This window comes from Trachurus trachurus (assembly GCF_905171665.1).
Source record: "Trachurus trachurus genome assembly, chromosome: 15".
Classification (NCBI taxonomy): Eukaryota; Metazoa; Chordata; class Actinopteri; order Carangiformes; family Carangidae; genus Trachurus; species Trachurus trachurus.
In genome coordinates this window covers 3,787,394-3,811,161 of record NC_139906.1, presented here as the reverse complement: position 1 = coordinate 3,811,161, position 23,768 = coordinate 3,787,394, and the positions used below count along the sequence as shown (strand labels likewise).

At 43.1% G+C, this 23,768-nt stretch overlaps 2 protein-coding genes across 2 annotated transcripts in view; both read left to right on the top strand.

Annotated features, from left to right (window-relative positions):
- LOC310998551 (uncharacterized protein) overlaps positions 1–12,935 on the top strand; it is a gene marked incomplete at both ends in the record, with an annotated part of 28,042 nt that extends 15,107 nt beyond the window's left edge. Inside the window, 5 exons of the mRNA XM_083988660.1 lie at positions 10,183–10,356; positions 10,862–11,038; positions 11,831–12,004; positions 12,505–12,673; positions 12,879–12,935. Coding sequence (XP_083844786.1) covers positions 10,183–10,356; positions 10,862–11,038; positions 11,831–12,004; positions 12,505–12,673; positions 12,879–12,935 — 751 coding nt within the window. The remainder of the gene's footprint in view (positions 1–10,182; positions 10,357–10,861; positions 11,039–11,830; positions 12,005–12,504; positions 12,674–12,878) is intronic.
- Positions 1–23,768, top strand: part of LOC310998628 (uncharacterized protein) — a gene marked incomplete at its 3' end in the record, with an annotated part of 98,412 nt that overhangs the window by 18,842 nt on the left and 55,802 nt on the right. The window lies entirely within an intron of this gene.

Sequence of the window (23,768 nt, the reverse complement as noted above, 5' to 3'; positions counted from 1 at the left end):
CATTAGCCACAGCTAGCGGTTAAAAGCTGACGTTAATGATTAAAGACAACGTTATCAGGCATGTCCATCTATTCGGCTACGTTTACAGTGACCAAACGTCCTCTTTTGTCCACTTCTCACGTCCTGTCCGGGGCGTCCGGGCTTTTTTTGTTTTTTTTTAATGAACTCATGAACATGTCCGGCTGTGTTCGGTAACGGGACCGCTGACCCTGCCAGACACACCGGGGCTGAAGGCCGGACCGAGAGAGAGAGAAAACCTACAGTAAAATACCCCCCCCTTGAGAGCAGACAGGAAAGACAGTAAAAAAAAAACAGGTGTGAGTCAAAGAGGGAGAGAGAGATTTTTCTTTTCTTTTTTTATCCGTATTGAAAATGGTATTGAGTATCGAATATTTTCCTTAATATCGATATTGAGTTGAACATTTTTGTATCATGATCATGATCGTGACAACCTTAGTGCCAGTAACTGTAACTGTCCATCTGATTGGCTCTGGACAACTGTGTCAGAATGTCAGAATCAAGTTGGTGCCACAGGAGCTAAAAGATGATGGAGACCAGTGTATCGATGGAGAAGGGACAAATTTGAAACACAGAGACAGAGAATGTTAGGCCAATCTCTGGCCATTATTACCCCCCCCCCCCCCCCCCCCCCCAAAAAAAAAAAGTAACTAAGTAACTTTTACTTTGAGTAAATTTTAAATGAACTACTTTTTACTTTTACTTGAGTAGATTTTTACACCAGTACTTTTACTTTTACTTGAGTAAAATTTCATCGAGGTAACAGTACTTTACTTGAGTAGATTTTTTTGGTACTCTTTCCACCCCTGGTATATACATAAATCACAGTAGCATAAACTGATTGGTTGAACACAGCCTGATGTAAACATTAATAAACTCAGTAACCAATCACACAGGCGGCTCCATGTTGTCCATGTGTGATGTTCAGGGACAGGTCTGAAGACAGAGCTCTGAGGTTGAAGTCCTATAATAATGAGATGAGATGAGAGACACCTGTGACAGTGACAGGTCTACTCTGTAGCTTCGTCTTGACCACATGTCAGCTGATCAGCTGCAGCAGAGGAAACTCCGCTGCTCTCAGCTGCACCGCAACGAGCGCTTTTTAAAAAAATTTAATTAAGCTCCGGTAGCGACCGCACCGACATAACGTAGCGGGATCTCTATTTAAATGTGTGCGCAGCGCACTGAGCACCGCACTGAGCACCGCACTGAGCAGCGCACAAGGGAGAGAGGAGAGAGAGGAGGTGAAAAGAGACAGCAACACTGTTACCTGCTGTATACTGGCCTCAGCCTGCACCATCGCTAACACACACAGACCAGTGTGTAAGGAGTCAAAAAGCCGCCGTCACTGCAGCCTGAACGCAGCTCAAATCGACCCGGTGTCTCAGCACGGCGGATCCGCGTCGGTTTGGCAGCTCAGTGACGGCGGCTTTTTGACTCGTTACACACTGGTCTCTGTGTGTTAGCGATGGTACAGCCTGAGTATACAACAGGTAACAGTGTTGTTGTCTCTTTTCACCTCCTCTCTCCCTTGTGTGCTCAGTGCGCTGCTCAGTGCGGTGCTCACACATTTAGATACATTTAGAGATCCCGCTACTTTATGTCGGCTTTGCTTGTTTACATTTCACAAAAAAACTCCTTGAAAAGGATTGATTAACTGCAATTAATTTAATTGTTTACATCCTTACTTGGCTTGGCATGCGCTGAACACGTGTGATCACACAGCACTGAGTGTTGGGCGAGAGAAGACACAAGGCGCAGCGTTCATATTAGTTATCAGTAAATGGCATCAGTGCGTCATTTGTTTTACTCGTCGATACCGATGCCAGCATTTTAGTGCCGTATCGGGCCCCCTACCGATACTAGTATCGGTATCGGTGCAACACTACCTATGAAGTTCCCTACAACAGATTCCCTGTGCAGGGAGTAGGTAGTAAGGGGCTCTGTCCAAGTAAACTGTGGATCGGAACGCATGTATGCCCACAAACACACTCACAAACAGAAAAAAACTGCCATTGGCCATCAGCATTAAAAAGCTATGGCATTTGACTTGTAGCATACCCTCCGAAAGATTTAGGACTCGACTGGTGGTTTTCAACATTTATTTCCATAAACCATTCCGTAACCAACTCGTTGAATACCAACGTGAGAACTGATAAGACACAAAGATACACCAGTTACATTTATGTTTTCATTATGTGCAAAACAGTTAGCATAGCTTTAGCTTTCTGATACAAATCATCAACACAAGTACCGTAAACACTACAAATTGCTAACCTTGTGCCTCCTCGGGGGGTTGCTATTTCCAGTCCTTTATTGTTCATTTACCGCAACTCTTTCATTGCCTCTTTCTCCTTTGTTTACCTTAACTTATTACTTTGCCGTTAACTCGTTCCGTATCACCTTGTTTTTACCGGAAGACACAACATAGCCAGGAAGTGACATAGTAGGTTAGCGATCTCTTCAAAATAAAAGCTCATTACAAATATAACCTTCAAAACGGACAATATGCATATAAAAACCAGATGAATGACATTTTACCATAATGCACTCCAATCACGAAATATATTTATGTAACGAAATCATGTCACAATGTATTTAAAGTAACTTAACTATTAGTTTTTAAAGATTTTAACTTATTTAACCATTTTAGCAGTACAAGGCTGCCCTCTTGTGGACAAAATGAGTAACAGCAATACATAAAACCAAAAAGTGGTCTGCTACACTCCCACCAAAATTATTTGCGTTCCACATTGAATACTGTGAGTGTGAACTAAGAATAATTTTCTCAATAAGAGTGTCATTGTCTTTGTGTAGCCACAACTTAAGAAGCTTCAAAAAGCAGAACTAACTTCTGCACTGGGCGTTCCAATATTGAAGGTTTGGCAAGACGCTCACCCTTCTTGCTCAGATTCTTATCTCCTACTGAGATTTTCACTCTTCTTACAAGTCCATCCTTGCCACTGACTGTCTCTATGACTCTTGCAAGTCTCCATTCACCTCTGGGTAACAGTTCATCTTTGTCCATCACTATATCACCCACCATTAGATTTCTTTTTGGCGTGTGCCACCGCTGCCTTGTGGTGATATTGTGGAGATATTCTCGTTTCCATCTACTCCAAAACTGTTCCAATAAAAACTGTACACGACGCCATCTCTTTGCTCCATACAGGTCCTCTTTAGGGAATGTGCCTGGTGGAGGAAGTGCTGTGCTGGATTTCATGTTGAGGAGATGATTGGGGGTGAGAGGTTCAAGGCTGTCAGGGCAGTTCAAGTTATCAACAGTGAGGGGTCGGCTGTTGACTATGGCCATGGCTTCGTACAGTACAGTCCTTAATGAAGCATCGTTGAGTCTGCCTTGAGAAAGAGACAGGGTAGAGCTCAGAACACTTCTGACAGTCTTTATCTGGCGCTCCCACACGCCCCCAGCGTGACTGGAGTGAGGTGCATTCATGATGAAATCACACTGTTTCTGTGACAGGAATGTGTTCAATCTCTGTGTGTCAAGTTCTTGTAAAGCTGTCTTGAATTCATTCTTGGCACCAACAAAATTGGTGCCCTGATCACACTGAATTTGACGGACTGCACCACGGAGAGCAATGAAACATCGCAGGGCGTTGATGAAGGTGTCCGTGGACATATCCTCTAACATCTCGATGTGAATGGCTCGTGAGCAAAAACAAGTAAAGAGCAGGCCGTATCGTTTATGCTGTTTTCTTCCCTGTGTCGTCATGAAAGGGCCAAAGCAATCCATACCACAGTGTGTGAAAGGAGGGGAGGGTTCGACGCGTTCAACAGGTAAGTCACTCATTCTTTGACCCTCTGCAGCTCTCCTGAGTTTACGACAGATCACACACTGATGGATGTAAGATGTTACTGCTCTGCTCATTCCAGGAATCCAATATCCACTGGCTCTGATTTCATTTACTGTGAATCCTTTTCCTTGATGTTTTGTCTTTTCATGGTTGTGAGCTATTATTAACTTTGTCACATGGTGCTCTTTAGGAATGACAATTGGATGCTTGAAGGAGTCAGTGAGTGACGAGTGGCGGAGTCGTCCTCCCACCTTGAGGAGACCGTCTGTGTCGAGGAAAGCATCAAGGTGGTGTAATTTGTTGCCACGCTGTAGTTGATTACCTTTGCTCAATGATTTGATTTCCTCTTCATATGCTTGTCTTTGCAGATCCTGGATTATGACATGCTCAGCACTTTCTCTTTCACTCACTGTTGAAAGAGCATGTGATGTGATCTTTTTGACTCGTCGAAGCAGGCGGGCTACAGCTCTGGTAGCTCGGGACCATGATGAGAACTTGGACAGGCGGTCGACAAGACTCATTATTTCTGTAGTTTTTGTTTGCAGGGCTTGTGCCTTTTTGACTTCTGGATCCCCTATGGACAGGTCTGGCACTGCATCATTTTCCATAGGTAACTCCTTCTCCCAGAGAAACATAGGGCCGGTGAACCAGTCAGATGCAAGTAGTTCATTTACAGTTTTACCTCGGGATGCTCCATCTGCTGGATTCTCATCCGTAGGGACGTAGCGCCATTGCTGTGGGTCTGTACAGTGGCGGATCTTCTGGACCCGGTTGGCTACAAAAGTGTGAAATCGCCGTGCATCGTTATTTATGTAGCCTAACACCACCTTTGAATCAGTCCAAAAGTATTCTTTTCCATCAACAATTCTCAATTCTTCTCGGAGCATGTTACTGATGGAGACTGAAACCACTGCTGCAGTTAATTCGAGCCGTGGTATTGTGGTCACTTTTGTTGGAGAAACACGGGCCTTTCCTATCACCAGTGAGCAGTGAATCTCTCCTTTCTTATTCTTGACTCTCAGATAAGAGCATTGCCCGTATCCGCTTGTGCTCGCATCTGAGAAGTGGTGTAATTCAGTCTCTACAACTTCTCCAAAGTCAGCAGGTAAGTAACAGCGATTGATGTTTATTTTCTGTAGGTTGGTGAAATCACGTTGCCAACTCTCCCACCGTGGCTTTAACCTCTCTGGCAGGGGTTCATCCCAACCAGTGCCCTGGTTGCACATCTCTTGGAGGATTCTCTTTCCGTGGAGGACATATGGTGCGAGAAAGCCGAGAGGATCATATATGGAAGCGACAGTAGATAATATGCCTCTCCGTGTGGCTGGTTGGTCCTTTAAGGTGTTGTTGAATCTGAAGCTGTCCTCTTTTATGCTCCATTGAATTCCTAAAGCTCGTTCCAGTGTGTCATTGAATGTTAAGTCCTTTGTGTTTGTCTCTGTTGCACACTCTGATGGGGGCAGGCTCTGCAATACAGCATGGTTATTTGACACAAATTTGTGGAGACGGAGACCACCTTTGCTGCATATCTCCCTTGCCTCCTGTGCCAACTGAATGGCTCTTTTCACATTGTCTGTACTTGTCACTCCGTCGTCTACATAAAAGTCTTTTGCAACAAATTGTGCTCCTACTGGGTGTGTGTGGCTGTGTTCTTTGGCTAAATACTTAAGTCCATAGTTCGCACACCCAGGGGATGACACCGCACCGAAGAGGTGTACTTTCATGCGGTACTCCTGAGGTTGTGTTGTTGTATCTCCATCCTTCCACCAGAGGAACCGGAGGTAGTTGCGGTCTTCCTCTTGGACATGAAATTGGTGAAACATTTTCTCTATGTCACATAGAAGAGCAATGGGATGCCGTCTGAACCTTATAAGAATACCTGTCAGGTTATTGATCATGTCTGGTCCTGGGAGCAGGTGTTCATTTAAGCTTGTGCCACAGTATTTTGCAGAGCAGTCGAACACAACACGCAATTTGTCAGGCTTCTGAGGGTGATATATGCCATGATGTGGAATATACCACCGCTCACCTTCAGTTCCATCTGTGGGCACTTCTTCCACGTCACCTCTTTCTATGATTTCCTTCATGTATGTTGTGTAGTCTCTTTTGTATTTTTCATCCCTGCTGAACTTGCGTTGAAGATGACTGAGCCTGATTTCAGCGAGCCTTTTGTTGTCAGGTAAGGAGGGCCGTTTTCTGAATGGAAGAGGCATCTCGTAATGTCCCTGGGCATTTTTCTTTATACCATCCTTGAGTGTGCTCAGGAACATGAGGTCCTCTTGTGAGACAGTTTTGTCATCTCCTTTCGTGTCCTTAAAGTCTGACTCCAGGACGCTTATCACATCCATCGGCGTTACTGGAGGAAGTTCCTTTACCGTGACTCTGTGACACAGGCTGGACTGTCTTTCATTAAAGCCAGGTGTAGAGCAGCCCACAATGCTCCACCCCAAGTCTGTGAGGACGGCGTAGGGCTCATTGTCTGCTCCATCAATCAGTTGTCTGGGTTTTATAGCTCTTGGACAGTTATACCCAATGAGGAGTCCGACATCACAGCTGAGGAGAGGGGGTATCTGATCTGTGATTGCTGCTAGGTGAGGCCATTGTTTTGCTGTTTGATGGGTAGGTATGTTATCACGGTTCATGGGGATACAGTCTTTTGTGTATGAAGGAGGGAGATCAATGTAAATGCCTGAATTGTAGCCTCTGACACGAAGTCCTTCTACTCTTTCACTTCTCATTATCATGCTCTCTCCTAGCATAGTAGTGAGTTTCAGTTGTACAGGGAAAGTGTTCGGTTGTAATTCATCACTTACTTCTCTCTCTATGAAGGTGCTGTCGCTCTGGGTGTCCAGCAGTGCATAGACGAGCTGTTCTTTGGACGGCTGGGTGGCAGAGGAGATCCACACAGGGACAATCATGGAGGTGCTGTATGACTGACCCTCTTTAGTGACACAGAGTGGGCTAGCTGTCACAATTTCATTTGAACAGTTTGAAGCTGTGTTCACATTTGCTGTAATTTTCCTTCTTTCCATGCTTACAGATCTGTCTTTCTCCTCATACCGTTTGTAATTTTCATCATGTAGACAGGTGGGATGTCTTCCCTTGCACAGATCACAGGTGTGACGGTGACGACATTCCTTGGCGCTGTGACCTGGTTTGACACATCCATAGCACAGTTTATTGTCTTTTATGAATGTTCGTCTTTCCTCGAGGGATTTTTCTTTGAATTTTGAGCACTTGGACAGTTGATGCTTGTCATCTTTGCACCACATGCAGGGAGGCTTTTCTTTTACATAATTTGGCCTTATGTTTTCAGTGTTTGCATTTGTTTGAGTGCTGAAGACACTTACTTTGTTTCCCTTTGTTTCATTTGTGTTTCTTTTGACGTAGGATGAGCTGGATGAGTGTAAAGCATGCAGGGAAGTGATTGGGTTACATGCTATCTCCGCTTCCACTGACACAAATCTGGCGAAGTTTTCAAAAGTGGGGAAGTCTCTTCCTTCCATGAGAGCTATTGAGACTTGACGATTCCACCGTGCTGCTAGCCAATCTGGGACTTTCTGTGTCAGCTTTTGATTCTCTTCACAATCATTCAAGATTTCTAAACCTCTCACGTGAGGCATGGCTTGGAGACAGGCATTTAGGAAATCAGAGAAGGCCCTTAACCCTTCAGCGTCTTTGGTTTGCACTTTTGGCCATTTTGACAGCTTGTCTCTGAAAGCCCTTTGAATGACAAATGGCTGCCCGTAGCGTTGGTTGAGCTTATTCCATGCATCTCTGTATGCTTCGTCATCGTCTCGGAAAAAGGTGCCTTCAATACATTTGTGAGCAGGGCCACTGACATATTTCTTTAGATAATAAAGTTTGTCGGCTGATGAGATGCTTTTTCTATCTATCAGTGACATGAATGAAGCTCTCCATTCAATGTAGTGGATGGGGTCTCCTCCAAACACTGTGGGCATTGGCATGGGGAGTCTGTTGATGGTTATGCTGTCTTGTATCGCTTGGGCTAAAGAGGAGATGTCAGTGGAGGAATTTGGTGGGACTATGGAAGGGTTTTGGTGATACACAGAGGGGATGGCAGGGCTCTGCCTGTTGTATCTACTGTCTTGTTGCTGTGTAGGCAGACTGTTCATTTGCTGTAAGGGCTGATTGTCAGTTTCCTGTCTGATTTCTCTGTCGTAGCTTTCCAGCCTCACACATGCTACTTCTCTGTCCCTTTCTGCTTGCAAACGCTCTAATTCAGATTCCATCATCCTTATTTTTTCCTTCTGCTTTCTTTCTTCCTCCATTAATTTGCATTGAGCCTCTTTTGCAGCGAGCTCTGCGACTGCTTCAGCCCTTTTTGCAGCCATGACTGATGCTTCAGAGAAGTGACTATTAGCTGACTGAGAAGCAGTCCCATAAATGGAGTGGGCGTAGTTATGAGCGTGGAGCTCACGGAGTTTGCGTTTTTCACGCTCTGCATCAAAGACATCGTCTATTCCGGATAAGCGTTCATTTATTATTTTCATAATGTCTTTAGTGACTGCCTCACAAGCATCTATTTTGCGTCTTAAATCAGCGGATGGGGTGGTACCCTGTCTTATTTCGTGGTAAATTTTCATGATGTCATCTTTTCCGTTTTCAACAGTGTCTGCCATTTTAGCCAGTTCCATATCTGTTGTGTTTTGCTTTAGGTTTTCTTTCGTTGATCTGATTTGAATTTTCCATTGTTCATAAAGGCTAAGCAGTCTCCTTTCTTTTTTACTTTGTTCCTCCCTTTGATAGGCAAGAAACCTCTCTGTGGGTACACTTTTGCGTTCTGAATGACGTGGTGTTTTTATTTCCTCCGTTTCATTCATTTCATGTTGAAGCTCAACTAGTTGTTTATTTTTGGTTTCAGTTAGCTCCTTTAATTCCTGCCATGACAAGCATTCTTCATCCTTTTGATTTAGCAATCCTCTATTTTCTTCAATTTCTGCTTGTAGTTTATTTATCTGTTCCTTTAAGACATCCATTTTTACTGTATTTATAGTCTTTACCGTCCCTTGAGCCATCACTTTACCATACGATGCTGTAGCGTAGCTCCGTGCTGTGCTGCTTGACCGTGGAGTTCACAGACGGAGTGGCGATGCATGTGGTAAAGTCACTGGTCCCTTGCTGGGCGAAGTCACCGGAGCCTTGATGAGCGAAGTTATCCCTGGTGCCTCGCTGGGTGAAGTTCTCACTGTAGCATACCCTCCGAAAGATTTAGGACTCGACTGGTGGTTTTCAACATTTATTTCCATAAACCATTCCGTAACCAACTCGTTGAATACCAACGTGAGAACTGATAAGACACAAAGATACACCAGTTACATTTATGTTTTCATTATGTGCAAAACAGTTAGCATAGCTTTAGCTTTCTGATACAAATCATCAACACAAGTACCGTAAACACTACAAATTGCTAACCTTGTGCCTCCTCGGGGGGTTGCTATTTCCAGTCCTTTATTGTTCATTTACCGCAACTCTTTCATTGCCTCTTTCTCCTTTGTTTACCTTAACTTATTACTTTGCCGTTAACTCGTTCCGTATCACCTTGTTTTTACCGGAAGACACAACATAGCCAGGAAGTGACATAGTAGGTTAGCGATCTCTTCAAAATAAAAGCTCATTACAAATATAACCTTCAAAACGGACAATATGCATATAAAAACCAGATGAATGACATTTTACCATAATGCACTCCAATCACGAAATATATTTATGTAACGAAATCATGTCACAATGTATTTAAAGTAACTTAACTATTAGTTTTTAAAGATTTTAACTTATTTAACCATTTTAGCAGTACAAGGCTGCCCTCTTGTGGACAAAATGAGTAACAGCAATACATAAAACCAAAAAGTGGTCTGCTACATGACTATAAGATTGTTCTTCTGAGGTTGTTGTTGTAAAGATGGCAATCACAGGATCAGGGTCTACATTGACACCACGTATTTGAGCTTCAAAAACATCTGTCCAGAAGCTGTTCAGAGCCCTGCAAAACCAAAACATGTGACCCACCATAGCTGGATTGTGGCTGAATCTTTGGCATTCAGGATTAGTATGTGACGGTTTTAACCTGCTTCCTGTTGTTTCAGCATTTTGAAGAAGTTTGAGCGGGTTAAATCTGTGAAGGCAGTCAGCAGGTTTTTCTGTCTCTGAGCGTCATCAGCTGCTTCATATGTTTGTTGTCATGGCAACAGAGTTCAGCCTCAAATGTTTGTTCATTTTCTAAACTTGTTCTTTCTGAAGCTTCTTCAGCTCTGAAGAGATGATGAAGCACTGAACGCTGTCAACAAGGAGCTTTGTCCTCAACTCACTGCTTTTATTCTTTGTTCAGATTACAGAACTGCAGGTTGTCAGAGATCAGCTGTTCTTCTCTGATCTCAGCTCTGAAGTCCAACCCCTCCCACCTGAGAGAACTGGACCTGAGCATCAACTACCTGCAGGATTCAGCAATGAAGGATCTGAGTGGTTTTCTGGAGAGTCCAGACTGTAGACTGGAGACTCTGGGGTCAGACTCTGTTTTATTTCTGTGTTCAGATGAATGTGATGTGAAAGTTGTGTTGACACTGAGCTGCAGACATGAGGCTGATATTATACTGATCCACACTGAGGGTCGTCATGGTGACGTCTGTTTCCTTCTTCGCTGGTTTTAGTCCATTCACTGTTTCTCTTCATTGACTTTGATTTAATGAATGAAGGATGTTTGAAATAGTTGTTGTCTCATGTTTCTGTTCTTCTCAAATACTGATAGTAATTCTTCACTTTCAGCTCATTTCACTTTAGTCCTCACTGATACAACACACACAACTCACAAGAAAGACCTTAGTCCTGGATCAGGACTGGACCGTTAAACTTTGATCCAGTTCAGTACTGAATCTCAGTGTTGTAGTCCGTGTTTAGTACTTCCTACAGAAGGACAAAGTCCCTCTACTCATTTTAGACACTGATCATTGATCAGGACACACCTGATCAATTATCAATCATTTTATCTTTTTCTTTTATTCTTTATTCAGGTTGATGAGCTGCAGTTTGTCAGAGACCGGCTGGTCTTCTCTGGCCTCAGCTCTGAAGTCCAACCCCTCCCACCTGAGAGACCTGGACCTGAGTGGAAACACCAAGCTGCAGGGTTCAGGAGTGAAGGGTCTGAGTGGTTTTCTGGAGAGTCCAGACTGTAGACTGGAGAATCTGAGGTCAGACTCTGTTTTATTTCTGTGCTCAGATGAATGTGATGTAAAAGTTGTGTTGACACTGAACTGCAGACATGAGGCTGATATTATAGACCGAATCTCCTTGTAGAAAGAACTTCTGGGTAGAAAACCAGCGCGTAATTTGAATGAGAACAGTAGTAACGAACGAGAGTTTAGCTATATATCATATTTTTCACGCCCTATCACCGTTTAGACAAATCTGAAATGATTGAAGAAACATTACTATTTCTGTGTGTGTGTGTTTTATGTTGCTATGTGTGGTATTTATTCAGTTTGGGCAGTAGCTAAGCTAACGGCAGTAGCTAAGCTAACATCAGGACGTCAGCTCATGTACCCCATCTAGCAATAAGCACTGTGACTGGTTGAAAGAATTCCAAACGCCCGGAGCGTTTTTTTTCTCCGATCGCAGAATCATAGGCGGACCAGCCAGACCCTTCTTCTCTGGAGTAGGGTCTGGCCAGCGAGACTAGTAAATCTCTTATCAATGTGGCTGAACAACATAAGTTTGTATCGATGGAGCCACAGGTGGAGCTGACAGGTGAAGAGGCGGAGTCACTGCATCTATGTTGAAGCAGCAGCAGCTTCTCATGAATATTAATGAGCTGTTTTCTCTCTCTGACTGTTTAACCTGCTTCCTGTTGCTTCAGCTGTTGGACTTTGACTTTCTAAACTTGTTCTTTCTGAAGCTTCTTCAGCTCTGAACAGATGATGAGACACTGAACGCTGTCAACAAGGAGCTTTGTCCTCAACTCACTGCTTTTATTTTTCATTCAGATTGGTGGGCTGCAGTTTGTCAGACATCAGCTGTTCTTCTCTGGGCTCAGTTCTGAAGTCCAACCCCTCCCACCTGAGAAAACTGGACCTGTATAGCAACAACCTGCAGGATTCAGACCTGAAGGATCTGAGTGGTTTTCTGGAGAGTCCAGACTGTAGACTGGAGACTCTGATGTGAGTTCACTGACTGTTACTGTTGTAGATCTGAGATCTTTGATCCACAACTGAACCTGATTGATCTTCACTCAGAACCTGAATCATTGACTTTGATTTAATGAATGAATGATGTTTGAAATAGTTGTTGTCTCATGTTTCTGTTCTTCTCAAATACTGATAGTAATTCTTCACTTTCAGCTCATTTCACTTTAGTCCTCACTGATACAACACACAAGAAAGACCTTAGTCCTGGATCAGGACTGGACCGTTAAACTTTGATCCAGTTCAGTCCTGAGTCACAGTGTTGTAGTCAGTGTTTAGTCCAACAGGTCTGATCAGATATTGATTGTATATTGACAGACTGACCTGAGGTCAGCAGCAACTGATGAATCTGTGCTGACATGTGGATGATGTGTGTAGAAGGCCACATGATGATGATCCACAAGAACAGACAAAGTCCCTCTACTCATTTACACACTGATCAGGACACATCTGATTTTATTTTATTCTTTTTTCAGCTTGAGGCTCTGCAGTTTGTCAGAGATCAGCTGTTCTTCTGTGGTCTCAGCTCTGAAGTCCAACCCCTCCCACCTGAGACACCTGTTCCTGCGTGGAAACAACCTGGGGGATTCAGCTCTGCAGCAGCTTCGTGACCTTGCAGAGAATCCAGACTTTCAACTGACGACTGTGAGCTGAGTTTGATCTGTTACTGTTTCCACAGCTGATGATTATGGGTGTAAAATAAAATGTAAAGTGCAGCAGTGAAGAGAAAATGTTTGTAAACAGGTGAACCTGTCAGGATATGACATCATATATGACATCACTGACTGAAGAGTTTGTGACTCATCACCTCCCTAAAACGTCTTCTAAAACTGTTTCTTCTTCTCTACAGGACATGGTGAGAGAGAGAAAGACAGAGACAAAGACAGAGACAGAGACAGAGGACTGATCACGACCTAAATGTATTAATCATTGTTTGGTAGCTGTTTTTACAGCACAGAGTAAGGATACATTGGTCCTGAGGATCAGTTGAAAGCAGTTATTAGTTATTAGTTAGCATTATACCTACAGTCACATTCAGCCAATGGAAGCTTCAATTTGTGGACTTGTTTTCATCAGAGATCCCCATGTATTGAAAAAATGCTCTGGTTTTCCCCTCATACTATACATCATTTTTACTGGAGTAGCTACAATATGATAGAAGTGGTCATATCCTCCACTCGAACGCTCAGCACAGGCTCTCCCCAGCGCTGTGTGCGGAGTCCCTTCCTGTTCACACTGTACACACATGACTGCTCCCCCCTCCACCACTCAAACATCATCGTCAAGTTTGCCGACAACACTACAGCGGTGGGCCTCATCTCCAGCGGGGGTGAGAGAGCTTACAGGGAGGAGGTCACATGGTGTTCAATGAATAACCAAGGAGATGGTGATGGACTGGAGGAAGAGGAGAGCAGACCACGCCCCACTGCAGATAACGGTGTCTGTGTGGAGAGAGTTTCCTCTTTCAGGTTCCTTGTGGTGTATATGTGGCTGACAACCTGACATGGCACACCAACACAACAGCGATGGTCAGCAAAGCTCAGCAGAGACTGCACTTCTTGAGAATGCTAAGGAATCGTCACCTGATGCAAACTTTCTACTGCTCTACAGTGGAGAGTGTACTGACATATGGCATTACAGTGTGGTACGCCGGCCGCACTGTAAAGACCCCCACACACCGCTCCGACGCGACCCGACCCCGACGGCCTTTTGTCCGACGACTACGTTACCTCTCGTCAGACACAGTCGGGAGAAAGGAAGCAAAAACAAAGTGCACACAACATTAGCTTGTTATTAGTTTTGAGAAGGCGTTTTGGACGTTTTAGAAAACAAAGCTTGGCAGCAGAATGATCGCTCCGGCTGAGCTGATGGTCACGTTGTCTGCTCTCGGCTCGTTATTGCCCGAAGACATCGCAGGAGGGAAAAAGTAAGGAGAGACCGCACCGTTTGTTTACTATGGTCACTTCCGCCCCTCCCACACACGCGTTGATTTTCTAGGGCACCGCCAATCAGAATCGCTATCGCATGAGAGTACCCGATGAGTCTACTCTCTTGATGCCCGACGCTCTCCGACTGAGCATGTCGAATCGGGCCCAACGAGACCCTACAGCTTCCACGCCTCCCTGACGCAGATGAACACACCAAACAGACGCGGACAACATTAGCTTGTTATTAGTTTTGACGCCGTCCAACTCTCCTCGACGCGACCCAACGCCCGACTGTCGGGTCGGTGTGTTCCTGGCTTAAAGGACAGGAAAGCCCTGCAGGGAGTCATAAAACGGGCTCAGAGAATTGTCTCAACAGAGCCAAGAGGATCCTCGGTGATCCATCTCACCCCGGTCACAGCCTCTTTAAAGCTGCAGTGCGTAACTTCTACGTGTCTGTAAATATCCGTTTCACCCGAGCCACTCTCCTCCTCTAACACCTCGCGGTATTTTTCAGTATTTGTTTTTTTTGTATTTGGTGTCTTTAGCGACATTCCCGCGCTCGCGCACAGGAATTACTGGTGCGTTCCAGGCAACCCGTAACTCCAACCCGTTTTTCCAACCTGTGAAGTCGTACGAGTTTGATCTGTTACGAGTTCACAGGTCGGAAGTTACGAGTGGCCGTTATAGTGACTTTCACAGGTAAAACAGGTCGGAAAAACACGAGTTACGGGTTGCCTGGGAATGCTACAAATTCGTAAGTCGTGACTTGAAGTCGTAACTTACGCGTTCTACTGGGTTTTACCTGACAACGAGAAGGGAGGGGGGAGGAGAGCGCTGCTAGAAGCAACATGGCGGAGAACCCGAAGAAGTGACCATGAAGTTCAGAAGTGAATCTTACTAAAAAGAAAAAGCCTTCCCGTTCTTCTTGTTGGCGAAGAAAGAGAGTGACAAACGGTAGCGGTGGGGAGGGGAGGGGCGGGTTACACCGGGCCATACGCCATATTGAGGTGCCGACCGTATCGTTGTAATAATGCAGAAATCCTCTAGGGGGCGATAGAAGTTACGCACTATAGCATACCCTGCTGCCCTCTGGCCAGAGGTACAGGGTCTTAGGCAAACGCAACAGGCTCAGGAACACTTTTTACCCTTAGGCCATCAGGCTCTTGAACACTAAGATGTCATTCTGAATGATGTGTGGGTGGGATGGTTTATACTGTATTTTTTTTTATATATATACTATTGCTTTTATATTTACATTTATTGTCTCATTTATTGTCATACTATTGCACTATTGTTAGGGTATGCCAAACCAATTTCGTTGTTACGCTGTTTATAATGACAATAAAGCATATTATTGTACTCTTAATTTCATTCCACCATTGTTTCAATGATTGTGGTGTTGTGGATTTCCAATTTGTTAAAATGCATTTTTAGCGGCTGTTATGGATAATAAAATAAAAATTTTTGATACAGTGTGAAGTTGTGAAGTCTGTTTAGGTCCCCAAGAATAGCTACCAGAGGGTCATGGATACCTCGCCAAAACGGCTGAAGTCCAGTCCTATAGCATGTGGGTTAGATTACCATTATTAGTGCATCTTGGGCAACATGAAGAGACTGATTGATACATATGGTGTAATCTATGAGGGGTGTTATATGTGCGATGCAAGACATTAAATTGTGTTTAGTTGAAGTTAAAAGGGTTTGTGAGTTCCTAAGGATTGTTTCCAATTCTTGATTGCTGTAGTTGACATCCAAGTCACAATACACCAAGGTATAGAAAGCCTTCTGGTTTCCATTTAAATCTTGTAACTAAGTCAGGGAGACCTGTAGGAGTACAGGATCCTAAAGGCATGACTTCACTATTCCCAAAATTGAACTTATACCCAGACAGTTTACTATAGGCTACTCCTTTAATATTTCACACATTTATGGCACAGATCTATAGGGTTGGATATATAGATTAATTAATAGGTCGTCAGCATTAAAGTGACAGCTTGTGTTCTGTTTTTCCAGTTCAAATCCCACTATTATTTGGGTTTGAACGGAGGGCCACCGCTAGTGGTTCGATTGCCAGAGCAAACAGTAAGGGGGGCCAGGGGCAGATCTAGGTTCATGGGAGATCCGAGGCTTAGCCCAGAGGGAGGAAAGACAAAGATCTGCCTTTTTTTTGTCTTTGTTGCTGACTGTGATAGGCCTACTGGAAATTTCAACATATCAACTTTAGGTAGACAAAAGCATTGTCCTGAAGGGTCCACAAACAGGTGTTACATCATAAAAAAAAGAAAATATAAAACATGATCATAAGCTAATCATAAGCTAGGCCTACTCAAATAAAAATGATATGGCACTGCATGTAATCCTGATTGACATCAGCCTCCCTACCCACAGCATTACGCTTTAAAAAAAAGGAAAGAATCTGAATTTAAACTCAATTTGTCTGACTTACATTTATACAACTCACAAAAAGTTAGGGATATTTGATAAAAATATCCCTATAAAAAAGTTCATGCTACAGTGATATTCTATCATGAGGCCTTTTAAGTAGAAGGATGCAGGTCGTTTCTTTTTCTCAAACAAAAGCAGTGGTGGCTATAGCACAACAAAAATCTCAATGCCTCAATAACTTTGTGTTTTCTTGGTCTCATGATGTCTCATGGTGGAGAGGAGAGGGAGAGAGAAGAGGACTGTCTACAAATTGTCATTGAACCAAAACATTTAGTGGTTCAATGACAACTGAACCACTAAATCAGACGTTTGTGGTTAATCATCACCTTGTTAGAGAACAGCATGTTATTCAATAAGGACTGAAACATTGAACAACTGCACGTGCATTCAAAAGTTTAGAGAGGGTTAAATTAAGTTCACTTGTAAAGGTTATAGTGCATTTTAGGTGCATTCTGAAATTTAATCCAAAAGCCAAACATCCCTAACTTTTTGTGAGTAGTGTATCTCATATAACGCATAGATCTCTGCTTTTGATGTGATATGCAGCCTGTCTGGCTCCATACAGCAGCCTGGCATCTGGCATAGTGGAGTCAGGCTGCATCTGACAGCTCAGTGTGACGTAGGCTATGACCAACAGCCTTTATGGGGGGCAGGCTTTTATCTGAGGGAAGCCTTTATTTCTAAATCCCTCCTTTTATTTTTACACATAGCGACCAAGCTCATCGTTCATTAGCTCATCTTCATCTTCTTCACGTGCTTTTCTCCTCGCTGCGCTGTCGGACCTGTGTCTCTGTCTCCGTTACGCTGTATCGCTTCAATCCCATTCAAGTCGCATTTTTTACAGCGTGCGGCGCGCTGCGGTCCGTCTTCGTCCATGAATCTATTATAATACATCCATTCTCTGTCCCGAGCGGGCTCCGGAGTCGGACACAGAGCAGAGGCCAGGTCCGACAGTGGAAAGCTGTCCCTCTCTGAAGCAGAGGACGAGGCCAGCTTCACTCCTGTCAGTCTTCACAGACAGTCAACACAAGTTTTTTTTGTTTTGTTTTTTGACCCGGCTCATATTTAGGGCCGGCCTTTTTTTTGTTCGTGTAGCCTAATGATTGAATACAAACCATTGATTGATTGATTAAATGCGGTAAAAGTAACTTCAAATCACATAGGCTAATCACTGATAAGTGTGCGTCTCTCCCCCGACGTCCATGAGGCTACACTTCAGGTGCGGTCAGCGGAGGGAGACTGACATAAACCGCGTTGAGGTTGTTTTTTTTGCCCCTACTGTAAAACATTCGGGGCTTTGGCAAAAACATCCGGGGCTTGAGCCCAAGTAGCCATCCCCTAACCCCGCCCCTGATTGGGACATGACTTGTCCACGTACGAGACTGAAAGTGAGAATAATGTTATGGGGTGCGTTCCAGGCAGCTGCTTTTGAACCCGTAGCTAAGTCACGACAACAAAGCAGTCGGAGCAGAAAGGGGGAGACTGCAGTCAAAGGCAGGCAGGTGAGTGTAAACACGACTTTATCATTTATATGGTCATTATTGAAGATTGGGAGTGTGTGAGTAAGTTTTGTGACACTGCGAGAAAAAGAACAGCGGTAAAGGAGCAGTGTGTGTGTGTGTGGGGGGGGGGTTCTACTTAACTACGTTGTGAGGACAGCTGTCCTCACTTTTCCCATCTGTTTGAGGGTTAAGACTAGACTGTATAGGTTAAGACTTTAGGTTAAGACTAGACTCTGCATTTTTTCCTCACTTTTTCCATGGGCTGTTTGAGAAGACTTTGGGTTAAGACGGTTAGACTCTGCATTTTTTCACAAAATACTGTAGAAATGACTCATTTCCATCACCGCCATTTCCACCTTAGGGTGGGGTATTGGTGCCAAGGGGCAAGTAGTTCCACCCCTGTTAGCTAGAAAATCATAGAAGAACTGGGTCCTGTGACCACATATTTTTGAAGAGACATCCATTTAACTCAGTGGTTCTCAGACTTTTTTAGGACTCACAAACTGACACAAATTAGACCACGGACCCCCATTGGACAAAATTTTGAAACAAACACCAGAACTACACAAATATTTGTTCTGAGACTGAATAACATTACATTTTTTAGTCAGTGCATGTTCAAATTACTGCCAATGGCATGAATTCTTGGAAAAACTTAAAGAAATTTCTGGAAAAAAATGTAATATTTCTGGGGGGAAAAGTGATGAAAATTTGAGAAAAAGTTGGGGACCCCCTTGAACCTGCTCAAGGACCCCTTGGGGTCACTCCCTGGACCGTACTTTGAGAACCACTGATTTAACTCATCTTTTAAAGAAGGGAGATACATGGCTTGAAAGATATGCACACTTACGTTCAAAAAACAATTTTTTTGCCCTCCAAAGTAAAATTTGATGATCAATGTTTTTTGATTGCTGTATTTGAACAGTTATAGACAACTTTGAAAACAGTTCACACGTGTTTTGGTGCTTTAGTAAGCTACACCATGAGTCTGTACAGTTAGTATGATGCTAGTTCAAAACAGCTGGGGGATTCATTTTTTTCAAAATGGTGGCCTTGGGGTAATTTGTGCCAAAGGGCATGGCACAATTTACCCCAACTTATGATTATTTACTAGCCTATATATTACTTTATTGTATTGCATTGTTATTGTACATTGTATTCTTACATTTTGATCAATAAAACTATGAGACAATTCTTAATTTTAAACCAAAATTCGTCATGCCACACAAATACAAACATAAAACAGACAGGGTTTCAGAGCAGTGAAAGAGATGCAACAGGCCATGGGTTGGAAAGGAGATAATCTACAGGATGACCATAAAAATATATATGGATGAGGAAAAAAACAGAAATGATGAGCATGGCAATTAAATATAAGTAACAATACGCACAGCGAATGGCTGCAGGGAGGGAGAAGGGGAGAGTAGAGAGAGAGGGAGGGGGAGGGAGAAAGGGAGGGGGAGAAAAGTGTAAAAAATAGTTACAAAAGGGTCTCAGATAATTTTAGAGTGGTATAAGTTATTTATAATTACGTAAATAACAGTTGTATATTGAGATGTTGTGGAAATGACATTTGTTCATCGCAGATCAGAAAAAATGTTTTTTAAAAAAAATTAACAATTTGTCTTGTAATCTAAGTTTGTCCTCTTACAGATCTTAAAACTAGAGAAACTATTTAAACTTATGAGACTGTGTTAGGTCAGTTTTGAATATCTTTTCTCTCTAGTTGAATCACCCTTATATTAAATTAAGAGTAATGGTTAAGGTTAGGGTAAGGGGCGAGGGAATACATTATGTCAATGAGTGTCGTCACAAAGATAGCATTGTGTGTGTGTGTGTGTGTGTGTGTGTGTGTGTGTGTGTGTGTGTGTGTGTGTGTGTGTGTGTGTGTGTGTGTGTGTGTGTGTGTGTGTGTGAGATACCTTACAACACTTAATATTGGAATTTGAGTTGGGTTTGAGGGTGTGGGATGGGTGTGCAAATAGCTGCAGTCAACTCGACTTGTTTTAACATGTGTCTGTGTGTGTTTTCTCACAGTCAGACTCACTGAAGTCCGATATGAGTGTTAATGTGGAGGAAGAGGAAGATGGAGCAGAGTCTGTGTCTTTGTCTTTGAAGAGTAACTTGTCCAAACATCGTCCTCCAGACCTCGGTCCTGAACCTGGACCCTCAGAGTCACAGTAAGAGAGCTGCTACAAACCTGTGAATGTCCAAACTGTCTCTGGGTCAGAGTCCAGTGTGTTGTGCTGCATCAACTGGTTTTCACAGATTCAAGTTCTCAGTAGAAGCCAATGAGCTTATTTTTACATGGTAGAATTAGGGCTGGGCGATATGGACCAAAAGTCATATCCCAATTAGGGCTGGGCGATATGAGAAAAAATCCTATCACGATAATTGTTTTCATATCAGTCGATATCGATATATATCACGATAGGACTCAAGTCACTGTTTTTGTCAAGCCTAAATGTTCCATCATACTCACAAGTGAGATTTGAAGATATCAGAAGGTTATTTCTGATTTAAATATTTATTTTTTGTCAAAAATTGAACATTTCAGATGTAATGATTAACATATAAAAGCAATGAGTAGCCTAATAACAGTTTCAGATAAATAAAACTGGTATTATATACAGTTAGTTTCAACCAAATAATTTGATTGGACAAGAGACATACATGAGTGCTGATATACAGTATAACAGCACTGGGACTTTTATCACTCCGCTGTTCAGGCGTTCTTTAACATTACATCAGACAGGAGTTAAATCAGAGCCACACTCCCCTTACAGGAGCTGCTCCATCTCTCTGCTGCTGCTACAGACTATAAACGGACGTGAAAATTAAAACCCGGACCTGACGTGGTCCGTCTAGTTAGCGATCATTCTCAGCCTAAACCCGGCTGAAAAAGAAAAAGGAAGAGAAATCGCCGCGGTTAGCGTTTGCTTTGCTTCGCAAGTGGCCAGTGTTTAGGTAGGCACAGCTGAACAGTGTCGCTCTGGTGTGAGCAGCAGCAGCAGCAGCAGCAGAGCAGCAGCAGCAGAGCGGCCACGCCGTGACTGCGCTCCCTTTGATGTGTGACGGCGGCCGGAGCTCGACCCGCTCCGACTGCCTGGTGTCTCCGTGGTTAAAGTTTAGTGTTGTTTACGGTACTGTATTAGAGTTCCATCAATCTGGGTTAATGTAAACATGACGTACCACGTCTTTTCGCGGTCACTCGTCCTAGTTCTCCTTTTTTCTTTCTAGGCAACACTCATCCTCTCTCTTTTTACTGGCGATGTCCTGCTGCTGACGCCAGGCTGCAGCAGCCCAAACATTACCACGTGTTGTTGTGCTGTGTACAGTCTTCCTGTGCTGTGTCAATCTGGTTGGCTCAGCCATTGGTTCAGCGCGGCGCAACTCTCGTTTTCATTGGCTGTTTCAAAATATGAATGAATGAAACCTATCGACTCTCTATCGACCATGTTTCATATTGCTATTGAGTAAAGTTATATCGCGATATATATCGTTATCGTTTTATCGCCCAGCCCTAATCCCAATATATTTAGTCTGAATATCGATATACGATATATATCCCGATATTTTTCCGCAAAGTGAGAGCAAATGTTAAGTCAAAGTTAAAGCCAAATATGACAAGTCACAGGTACTTTTATTGAAACCGGCTATTTCACTGAACAGTTGCAAAATCAAATGAATAAATAATAAACAGGTTTCTTCATCTGGTTCATGAATAAATGTTCAGCTGCTCAAATAACAAAATGTAAACATAAATAGGCTACTGCCTGACAAGAGTACCTTTTTTGAAATCAAAGTAATGGAGTAATGGATTTTAGAAGGCGTGATTCCATAAGGCCTCTTCTAATATCAATGTTAAAAGTTGGCTGGAAATTTGAAAATATTGTCATTATCATGTAGGCTATAATTTATTATAAGACATTTCTGTAACATAAACACCAGCTATAGCAGAGTCTTATAGAAAGGCACTCTTGAAATGTTGTTCAACCAATCATAAAAAAACTATTTAAATAAAGAATATCAATTGTCTGCACTAAAAACTAAAAAACAACAACTGCCTTGTGTATCTGTTAAAGTGTAGCGTTATTTCTCAGAGTTTTTTTTTTTAAATCTGGAGTCACGTGACGTGCCCCACGTCTTTTTCCGGTCAGTCATCATGGAAACGTCACGTGACACTCACGGATCCATGGTTTGGACCATAGACTGTAAAAAAAAAAAAAAAAGGTTTGGACCAGAGTGAAAACAAACGTGTGTAAACCATGGATGTATTATATTATCATAGATCCATGGGGTAAACGCGAACGTTACGAGCTGAATCTGGTGAAAGCACCGCGGCTCACAGAGGTCTGGAGCTCTGACGCTGCTGCAGGGGACGACGTGCTAATGGCTAATAACAGCTAACAGCTGTGCTACAGCAGCTGACTGAGCCTCGAGAGCCGCGGCTCGGCTCGTTAACGGCAACGAGGTCGACGTGGACTCGGTGCGTTCCTCTCGATCAGCTGGTGAAGCAGAGGTCTGATAAGCATGAATAAAATAGTTAGAGGAGGGGCGGAGTGGAGCGCGGCGAGCAGTGCAGGGAGCTCCAGATCAGCAGACTGAATGGAGCAAGGATCACAGCGCAAATTTGAACTATATCGATATATGCGATATGGTCAAATTCCATATCCCATTAAAAAATATATCAATATATTTTTTATATCGATATATTTTTTATATCGATATATCGCCCAGCCCTAGGTAGAATCCAATTTATTTATAGAGCACATTTAAAAACAACCAAGTTGACCAAAGTGCTTTACACAGAAAACAGTGAACAAAATCAACATTCAGTAAAAAAGCACAACAGATAAAAACAGCAAAACCAATAAATAATAAGACCATAGTTGCTAAAATATTAGGATTTCAGACTGTGTTAAAAGCCAGGGAGTAAAAGTGCGTTTTAAGACGTGTTTTAAAAACAGCTAGGCTAGGGGCTTGTTTCACGTGAGGGGGGAGGGAGTTCCAAAGTTTGGGGCCAGCAACAGAAAACGCACGGTCCCCTCTGCCCCTGAGTCTGGTCTGAGGGACCTCCAGGAGCAGTTGGTTTGTGGACCTGAGGGACCGAGAGGGGACATAGGGCTTTAAAAGGTCAGTCGGATAAAAAGGGGCGAGCCCATTAAGAGCTTTAAAAACAAACATTAAAATCTTAAAATCAACTCTAAAATGAACTGGGAGCCAGTGCAGCGATGCAAGGACTGGGGTTATATGGTCAAATTTACGTGTACCAGTCAAAAGTCTGGCTGCAGCCTTTTGGACCAGCTGTAGGCGGGAGAGTGAGGACTGACTAACACCCAGATATAAACCATTGCAATAGTCCAGTCTTCAGGTAATAAAAGCGTGAACAACTTTATCAAAGTCTAAAAACGATAAAAACGGTTTGACCTTTGAAAGCATTCTTAGTTGATAAAACCCGGCTTTTACTACAGAATTGATCTGAGAATCTAGTTTTAAATCACTATCCATTTTTACTCCTAAATTTGTTGCCACTGGGGTGACAAAGGGTCCAAAGGGACCTAGGTCCATTGTAAAGTTCCTTGGGCTGCCACTAGGTTTAAAAATGATGACGTCTGTTTTACTTTCATTAAAATTAAAAAAATTTAAGGCCAACCAGGCTTTGATGCCATTAAAACAGTTTAAAAGCAAATTAAAAGGGCTTCCATTGTTTTTAAGAGGCAAGTAGATCTGTGAATCATCAGCATAAAAATGGAAAGAAATGCCATATTTCCTTAAAACTGAGCCATGAGGAAGAAGATACAGGGAAAACAGGATAGGTCCAAGTAGAACATGAATACAGATATTGAAATAATGACATAGTAA